General features: G+C 39.8%; 1 protein-coding gene across 1 annotated transcript in view; it reads right to left on the reverse strand.

Moving 5' to 3' along the window:
• The window catches only part of THBS2 (thrombospondin 2), a 31,281-nt gene that overhangs the window by 15,271 nt on the left and 5,966 nt on the right, over positions 1 to 10,044 (reverse strand). The window contains exons 4-12 of the mRNA XM_010075484.1: positions 8,204 to 8,400; positions 7,305 to 7,445; positions 6,971 to 7,067; positions 5,656 to 5,826; positions 4,651 to 4,827; positions 3,181 to 3,354; positions 2,620 to 2,747; positions 2,360 to 2,512; positions 1,103 to 1,321 (exon numbers count right to left, since the gene is read on the reverse strand). Of these exons, the coding sequence (XP_010073786.1) occupies positions 1,103 to 1,321; positions 2,360 to 2,512; positions 2,620 to 2,747; positions 3,181 to 3,354; positions 4,651 to 4,827; positions 5,656 to 5,826; positions 6,971 to 7,067; positions 7,305 to 7,445; positions 8,204 to 8,400 (1,457 nt within the window). The remainder of the gene's footprint in view (positions 1 to 1,102; positions 1,322 to 2,359; positions 2,513 to 2,619; positions 2,748 to 3,180; positions 3,355 to 4,650; positions 4,828 to 5,655; positions 5,827 to 6,970; positions 7,068 to 7,304; positions 7,446 to 8,203; positions 8,401 to 10,044) is intronic.

The raw sequence follows: 10,044 nt of genomic DNA on the forward strand, positions 1-10,044 counted from the left end.
CTGTATTGTGGCTGTCATTCAGCCACCAGTGAGGCCACCGCTCAGAACTGGGATCCAGGGAATTACCTGTCAGGATGTGCCTTCAGCCCTCAGCTATTTGGGCCATTGTTATACTGGTGGACCTGGAACAACTTTCAGCCTGGTTTCGCACAGCAGTGTAACTGCATCAGGATGAGACATCCAACAGGTTGACCATTTTTTCCATTAGAAGAAACCTCAGGCCATGGAGCTGAGGAGGCTTCAGACAAGCACAGAACCAGGTTCTGGGGAATATACCATGGTGGTCACCCACTGCTAAACCTACACACCACCATTTTTAGGCTGCCTGACGCTTATTTTCTCCTCAGTGAGGTAATGTTTCTTTTTTCACTACAGTGGCACTGCTGCAGCAGCAAGAGTCCCCTGCCAGGTCTAGAGCCAATGGTGGCAGGCAGGTCATTCCCCTCTGGACAGTGAGAGCTGGGACTTCACATCTCTGAAGGGTAAGAGAGGCTCGATCTCCCATCCTCTCCCACTGGGCTTCTGCAATAAGGAGAACTCCTCTAATTACTCATATTCATTCCTCTGTTACCATTCCTATTGCCAAAAATTATCTCAGGCTCTGATTCCAGTTTCACAGAGTGCGAGCTGCTTAACTATTTAAAAGGAAGGGGTAGTTCAAGGAAGGATTTACAGCTAGAGAGGTAATGTGGCTGGCTATTTTGCTACAGCCCTTGCAGGTAGGATTTCATACTCACCTGTGCCCAGAGATTCCTGTTTAGTTATCACTAGCTATTTGCCCCACACCCATGCTTTTGGCAGCTTCTGCTTGGAGTGCTAATTCTATTCATAAACATCCCAGCCTTCCATGTACACCAAGTAGGACGAAATTCAAAGCAGAGGACTTAATTTCATTTTGACAATCCCTTCCTGGATCTAGTGTGAAATGAATACACATTTCACAGCATCTCCCAAAAAATGAACATGCTCTATCAGTCAAAGCTTAAATGAAAGCAATCACCAGCTTGACGCTGAAAAGTGTTATTCTCAACTATTTAGAAAAAAAAAAAAAAAAAGAAAATTTTGTTATGGTGTAGCATTTTTATCAACCTTTTTTACTTACCTTCACACAATGGTATGTTGCATTAGCAGCACAGACCAAGTTATTATTAGGCCAGCCATCCAAATCCGAATCCTCACCACAGATGCGCCCATCGCCAGCATAACCTGTCCTACATTCACATTTGTACATAGGATCACTGAAATGGCCCAGATAGATGCACTCTGCAGACTTATGGCAGCTGTGTGTCTTGTCCTTGCATGGATTCTCAGGTTCACAGACCTGCAACAGACAGAGCACACTCACTGCAACCTGATAATATTTGCAGCCAGCTGTGTGTGCCTCAACTTTGTCAAAATCAGGCCAGCTATTCAGATGCCTAAAAACAGGAACTTTGTCTTAACTGTGGTTAGTAAGTCAGACTGCTCTGTCAGTTCACATCTCCAGACAACGTGTACAATGAAAATAATTAAAACCACAGGAAAAACTGGACATTATTCAAAAAGCAATTAGAGTGACTAACATTTTCCAAATTCCATCTGCTTTCTTCCACATATCATTAATCCCCAGAAATCAACTGCAACAGCAAGTAGACTGTACTCACCTCATTCCTTTAGTGTTCTGCCTGTCTGTATGCAAGGACTATCGTATTTTCTTAAATCAAAAAGACCCTCATGTTCCCCTCAAGTAAGTTTTTGTTACCTCTTTCTTATCACTTTGCTTATTTTCATTATCTGAGAATCTCACACAGATGCTTTACATGTAGACTTCACACGTTGAACTAACCACCGGTTGATTCAATGGCAACAAAGGGAAGGTATCCCATGACATCTGTTTTAAAGTTTGTCTTGTCTATCAAAGCCTAGTCTTCAACATCACTTCCACTTCCTTCTGTCCTTCACCACTGACAGGTGCTGGCCCAGTGGAATTTAGGGAGTGAGAACTTCAGACATATGTCTGATGACACCCACATTAACAGCATTATATTTATGGAAAGAACAATCCTGATTCTTCAGTTTCCAGTCCCAGAGTAGATATATACACCTGAAAGAACAGAGTGCAAAGCAGGGGAATGCCTGCTGCTGACATTTTACATTCATTTGGCACAAACATGCAAACGCCTAGAGAAAATAAACCCCTTAAAAAAACCCCTGAAGTTCAGTGTTCAGTCACTTGAACCAAAAATATCCTGGAACAGCAGTTACCTGTTTCAGGTTAACTTTGTTTGGTACCTAAGTTTATCACGTTTTCATTCACAGATATTTTCAGGTGAGAATTACTCAGTTTCAAAGCCATCCAATTATTTTTGACATCACTTACTTGCTTCTCTGTCTTGGCAACTTCCAGCCCTACCCCATAGGGCTGACTACCTTTGTAGCGTGGAGGACATGGCAAGCAGTGGAACCCTGGATTTGTGTTCACACAGCGATGGACCTGATTCACCTTGAAGCAAACATCTGACACAGCTATACACTGTCAGAAAAGAAAGAAAAGAAGCAGCCAATTAGATGGCCATATAATTCCCAAATATTGAGAATTTCACAGTGATTTCCAGATGTTAATGAAAACAGAATCAATACCTCATCAAGATCCTCACAGATGGTACCATTGCCAAGGTAACCTGCTGGGCATGGCCCACATGACCAGGACCCATCTGGGTAACTGTTGCATTCTGCTCCAGGAAAGCAAGGATTTGACAAACACCCATCTGTCAAAGACAGAGAAGTGTAAATTAGGAGTGTAAAAGACAGGTAACACTTCATTTAAGAAACAGGTATTCTCTGTTCAGTAGCTGAAATCACATCTGATGCAACAGACTCCTAAAAACCCTTAGAACTAGGGTTATTAAATGCATTTAATATCCTATTGATTTAATATTAAAATATTACAGACTGCTATATCCAGGTGAACACATTACAGCATATTGAAGCCCTGTTTAAAAAAATGCATCCTTGCTCAGAAGTCAGTATTAAGAATACATGTAAAATCACACCGATCTAAACAGCACCCAAAATAGTTAAATATGGCTTCCTGAAACACTGGTATAATTAGTGGATTTCTGTAGTGTCAATTCATAATTATCAATTAAAGAAATAACAGTAATAATATTCAGATTGAATACAGAATGACTAAATACCAACCAATTGGGCAATCCTTCTTATTGCACATATCGTGTTGCTTGGTATCTCCCACACACGGCTTTCCTCCATACTGTGGCTCTGGACTGTTACAGAGGCGAGACCTCTCACGAATTCCTCCTCCACAGGTAACCGTGCAGGCAGACCATGGAGACCAAGGACCCCACTGGCCATTCACTGGGATATGCAGGAGAGAGGAGAAGAGCATCACAGGTGTTATACTGGGGACAACATTTGATGTCAATAACAACCCTTTCTTCAGATCCCTGACTGCAGACACTTTCTCACTACACCTATCAGAAGAAAAGTGCTGGCAAAGGCTTACACTGATGTAGCAGTATTCCAGAAACAAAGAAACAAATTCAAAATACCAACTACTTTATAGGCATTTTTTTGGCCAATAATTCAAAACAATATGCCACGCACCGGCATGGTGTATTTCCATATAACCAAACAAGTACAGTGCCTTCAAAGCTCTCTCTCCTAAGCTTTCATTTTGTACAAAAAGCAACATCACACCCTAAGAAGTTTGCTGAGCCAAACCTGAGCTCTATGGCTTTTTTTATGCTCAGTAAGGTTGCAGCTATTATTCTTGTCTGGTAATCCATTCATCAGCGTATCTTCGATAGTATTGCTTGACTTGGCATAAATAACTTATTTCAATGATTCTTCTGCATGTTTTATATCAGTACAACTCTACTGAACCTGTTGCCATCAATCCTGAATTTTCTTGAAATACAAATATCTCTGAATCAAACTCTGTGTTTGTTCTTGGTACTGCTAAAAAAAACATAAGGGCAGTGGTGTGTGTCCTTAAATAAATAATCTTTTCACTAGCTTTGCATTAAAAAAAATACACGAAGTACGTACAGTTATTTAAGTACTGTTGAGTTAGAAACTTGACATCAGGTTCAAGCTCCTATCCCATAAGTAGCATAGCTGAACAGAAGAGGGGATGAAGAAGGGTATACAGAGGAAAAAAATGAGGAAAAATTATACGAAAGGAAAGTGAAAATGAGTGGAACGATGGCCTCTAAAAAGATTAAAAAGCATAGACGAAGAAAAAATGACAATAACAATTACGTGTGGTGAATATATGTCAAATATATATGCATATTTTCAAAGAAACCTGGCTATTGGCGGACTGTATGTTTATTCTTAACATGTACAACAACAGTATCAGCTTCCTTTTAGATTGAAAATGTATGTATTGATATGCAAGGATAAATCATTAAGTTATAAAATGAAAATTTCTTAAATTCAATATTTAAAGACAGATCATAACTTAGGAGGTTTACAAAACCTCCTACTGCATTGTTGTCTTGATTTGAAAAACACCCTGTCTTATTTCACCCCTAAGCTACAAAACATATCTGCCATCATAGAAATTCACTGTCATTTAGATCTGAATAAAGAGAAGAAACTCAGCTGGACTATTATTGCGTCACTTTGGACTCAGGACCACAGACGTACCCGGACACGGAACCTTCTCACACTTCTCTGTTTCTCGCCCATTTCCCACACAGTTTTTCCCACCCATCTGGGGGATAGGGGAATTGCAGAGGCGGATGCGGGTGATGTTTCCTACTCCGCAGGTCACTGAACAGGAAGACCAGGGGGACCAGTGACTCCAGCCACCATCTTGACGTACTGCCAGAGAAAAGAGCAAAACTCAAGGAAATAGCCCACCTGCATCAGTAACACAAGCTCACTTGTGAAGTTAACCTTCCAGTAAGCCTCTCACCACATCTCTTTCCTGCCACAGTCACTTACAAAGCCCAGCAAGTCAGCTCAGACGTTCAAGTACAGCTTTCTTTAGAATCTCAGTGACCAACATAAGGCTAACACTGATGTTAGATATTTTACTTAAAAATATACTTGTTCAGTGAAACTAATACTGGTTTAAAATGCATGTTGGACATCTAGCAGCTTCAGCAATAGCCTTGGGTACCATACTAGCCTGGATACAGCAGCTACCTGCAATAGTATTAACTGAGCTCTAGAGACAGAGTATCATTCTTCTAAGTGCCTTAAATATAAAAGCAGTTTGATATTTTGCAAAAAGTCTTCTATGATTACTGTATTCCTAAAAAACTAAGCTAACGGAATGGGCCAATAATCATGAATGAATGGCAGATAAAACATGGCCCCATGTATCATGATTATGAACTGAGTGTTGCCTCCAAACTGAAGTCAAACAAGAGGCTCCAGGTCATAATGAAAAGATCACCCACTATCCTTTTGTTTAACAGAACTAAGGCCAGAATGCACAGAGCTATTAAATTGTCAAGAAAAGGATAAATATTTGAAATGTGGGAGATGACAAAGAATCTTATGATAGCTACTTTAATTATTCATGAGTGTTCAAACACACAGTGTTTTGACTAGTGGGTGTTCATAGGAAATCCAGGCTAAGCTTGTTTTTGCTTAGAGAAGTCCAAAGAAGCTTTAAAAAAAGGAAGAAATTGTATTACTTACCGCGATGGTCACATTTCTTAAAGCTGCACATCCTTGTCTGGATGTGCGGGCCTGTACAAGCACTCCTGGTGACATCGCACGACCTTCCTCTCATCTGAGTTCCAGAGCCACAGGTAACTGAGCACTTCGTCCAGTCTGACCATGGTGACCAGCCTTCCTCACTGTCATCAGCTGCAGAGCAAAGGGTACAAAAAAGTGCTTAGCATTTAAAGTCGCTCTATTATCCTATTTGGAAGATTTTCAACTTCTTTTTCTGTAGAACATATGCTTTGTCCTTTAGGTCTCTTTTTCTGATTTTGCTTTCCCAAGCTGCCACTGAAGTTAGGGAATTATGGTTTAATGTAATGAGAGGTTAGCCCAGATAAGAATCCTAGATCTTCATGAACATCCATGCATGCAGTGTGCTTGCCCAAGGCACTGATCTTTGGAAGAAGAAGAACATCTTATCTCTAGAATGGACTGAGCCGAAAACACAAGTCCCAACTGTCTTTGACTTCAGAACATAGGTCAGTTTGATGAGATGTGGCCCCATCTCTGAACACAACATAATGGTGAACATGATGAAGAGCACTTATTCCAATGCATTTTTATTTAGAACATCTAAGCAACCACTTCCTTCTGTAACAGACCTGTCTAGTACAGAGTGAAATATACTGAACCGACACTGATGTCACTTAGTGAAATTACTTAATCTATTGTCACTCCAAAATCTATCTCACAGCCTGCAATGATATCTTAAACCTTGACAATTTCTTCCATATAAGTAACACATTATAGGAGAAGAGGATATACAACAGAAAAGAAATAAAAGAGAGTAACAGAATGACAATAGCAGAGAGGAAGAATAACTTGCACTCTTAATAAATACTGCATTAAACTGCATGAAACTTTAGATGTGGAACTTAAACACCCTCCACAAGGAGACAAGATGACATCCTAACCTATGTTAGTCTGTTTTAACCAGGTAGTATGGAAAAGAAACTATAGTGCACAGTGCTGATGCAAACCAACAAAAATCAGAATGTCCAGCCTTGGAAAAAGTGACAGGGGAGGAGTACGCATCTAACCTCTAGTGTACAACTTAGCTAGGCAAGTTATCAGCTTACTTCTAAGCAACCAATATAATCACCGAAGAGAGACTAACTCATCCAGAAGGTAACTTCAAGCAGCTAAATCACTTTCTATGATCCTTGTGTACATATAAGTTGTTCATTTGATCTTACCTGCCTCAACCTCTTGTTTTGACCTCTCCAACACATCATTAGTAATTTTAAATATTGCCAAAGAATATCTTTCTCTTTGTCTAAATACTCACAGTGGGAGCAGACTGGACAGCATTCACCTTCAACAAAAGATGGATCAGCACAGGAGACTGCTGGGCAGGTGATTTGATGGCACACAATTTTAGAATCCTAGAGGCAAAGAAATCAACTTACTGACTTATGCTCACATACAGAGGAAACAAAGGTGGGCATCTGGGGAAGTTTCACGTGTGGAAATTCTTTGATTTGTTCTAAATGTCATGGACAAGGGGACTACCTTTTATAAATATCACTAAGTCTAGGCTAAGCTCTGAGTAAGTGTGACCCGAGCTGGAGGAAACCCACTATCCATTTTTGCAGAGAAGAAGAATGCTTCCCAAACCTTACCTGGCAGGTGCACTTGGTGCAGCTATCTACAATCCAGCTTTCATTATCTGCAAAGACACGGCCATCCTGCCAGCAAACTGACTGGTTCTTCAGTGTTTTGTTAGGCCCAATCAATTCCCACATAATTTGGTTCTCTTCAGACTAGAAGATGAAGCAAATAAAAAAAAATGTGTACTTTGTAAGCAAGCCATTTTAAATAAGACAAAACTGAGGCATTACTGGATTTAATTCTTCCATTAAAAAAACAAGTGTATTTTTTTACATATTAATGTACCTAAAAAGATCTCAGGTACTGCAATACTGTCACACAATACTAAGGGTAATCTGTTCTTAAAAGTTTTGCTCTCCTCTAGTGTAACTCATCTTTCAATGTGAAGATTTTAATCCTGAAACTTATGGCACAGTAATAAACTTCCTTCAGAAAGGATCAACTTATTCAGAATATGAAGAGGGGCAGACTTCAACATGTCACTGTCTTATTCCAGCTACAAAAGTCCCATACATTTACTTGCAGTTTAGGTACCCTGTGTAGCCACTTGCTCATGTGTTCATAAATGGTATAAGCATGGTAACACTGCTTCAACAGTATACTGGCAAGGCTATGTTTGTTAGCTTTCGATTTCTTACCTTTAAGAGGATTGATTACCTCTACATAGGTGAGCATGTGTGTGTGTGTTCTTTTAAACCCAGTCTGTGAAAACCAAGCCTTCATTAAAGTGTAATACTCAAGAACTAACTAACTAGTCAGTCTGAAAATGTAGGTCATCTCTACACTGTGCAGATATACCAACAGGTATACAGGTGTGTATATACAGAAATCTCTGTTAACTGCCTCTGGTATAAAACAAAGAGGGAACACAGCAAACCTTTTTTGGTTCTTCAGACTTATGGGTACCTACCACTTTTTGGAGGTTATCAGCTAAGTTGTTCACCACGATGCGCAGGCCGGTGAGCTCAGTGAACATCGTTCCCAGCTCTTCACAAGAGCGGTCACAGAACTCAGCCTTCTTCTCTGGTTTCTCGCCCACGTACTCAGTTGAGACAGCAGGGCTCAAGTGAAGGATTTCAGTGCTCTCGTTGATGGTGTTCACCTCAGCTGGTAGCAAGAGAGGGAAAAAGACCTGCATATACAAAGTCCTTCCACAGATTACAGATTAAAAATTGGCACCCATGGGTAGGGTTTAAACACATCTATTCTGGCTTCACATCTAATCTAGCTTCATGATAGATTATACCCATGAATAAAAGAGAGGGGTTAGATGTCAGCTGGTTCCAATTATAGGCTTTCCCTTTTCAAAGTTAAGAGCCAAGCTGTGTCTCACATGGCCTTTACTTCAAGACACTGTTGGCACTGCAACACATTAATTTATGAAGAAGGCATAACAAAAGGACACAGTCTCAAAAAAGCAAACCCATTTCATCCACTCAAAGCCATGAAAGGTTTCAGATTTTTTCATGACCTATCATATTTTGTCGATGCAGAGAAAAAGACAGGAAAGTTTCCTTGAAGAAAGTCATCATCCTTGTTCTGCCATAAATCCCATGGTTACTTGGATCACATTTGTACCAGACTCTGGGCTGCTCTATGTTGCACTGCCTTGTGTTAAACTCAGAGGAGCTGTCATAATCATGGTTTAATTCTGAAAGGAAATAGAGGTCAAGGTAAGATCAGGCTGAAAACTTGATTTGTCACCTCAAACGCTCCTCCATCAGGCAGATCGCAATTAAAAGAGAATTTTGTGTGCATTATACAGGGAGAACTGGACATGTTGCAGTATCAATTTAAAAGACCTTCTTGTCTATAGGGAATTCTTGAAAAAGAATATGACAGAAAGCATCAGCAGTAATTAATGAAAAAAAGAACACAGATAACTAAATAAACCAGTCTGTGTTCTGTTAAGCATTTAATCTCCCTTAGGGAAATATCTTACAGATTTCTTGGAAACTTTCTCTAAGGACTCCATGCTACATTCAGCGTTGGTATCAGCTACACAGAAATCCATACTGCCCTGTCTCTCAATAAAGACCCGTCCATCAGATTTAGTAATGTAATAACTCAAGGTTACCAAAGAGAAAGGAGAAGCAAAGGATACAGCCATTTAAAAAGAAGAAATCAGCACAGGAATGTGTGCCATAAAACAGATGCTTCAAAACACCCCAATGCCACTCACTGTTGACAAGTCACAAAAGGTGGCAATGCTTTAAAAAATTTTGAGGGAATGATTTGATGCTTGACTATACACTGTAAAGTGTTATATTTAAATGCACAAGCAATGAAAACAGGAGCAAAGTATTCTTCATTCATTTAGAAGGCTAAAAATAAAAGAACAAAGAACCAACCCATAAGATGACATTAAATAATTACTTCTCAACCATACTTAAAATGACTGGCTTGATGTGCTTTTAAATCAGCTATGAAGTATCTGTCGCTAGCCAAGGTCTACAAAAAGTTGTTCACAGTATTCCAGAGTTGAAGTAATCATCCAGCTTCACTTACAAGATGGGATAAAACCAATATTGCATATAGCAGATCAGAACTCTGTGTCATAACTGTTTACTTCAGCAGCTTTTTTTGATTCCCTGGAAAGAATGCAATTTTCCTACTGCACTGAAACACTAGGTTTCTCAGATTCCCCCAGAGCTCTTCTCAGGTCATTAATTTCATATTTTTCAAGCCAACATGGAGTGTGCCTTGACCGGAATATTCTGAGGACATTAATAAAGCTGCAATCTCAGCAGG

The sequence above is a fragment of the Pterocles gutturalis genome, unplaced genomic scaffold (assembly GCF_000699245.1).
Source record: "Pterocles gutturalis isolate BGI_N339 unplaced genomic scaffold, ASM69924v1 scaffold27977, whole genome shotgun sequence".
NCBI classification, from domain to species: Eukaryota; Metazoa; Chordata; class Aves; order Pterocliformes; family Pteroclidae; genus Pterocles; species Pterocles gutturalis.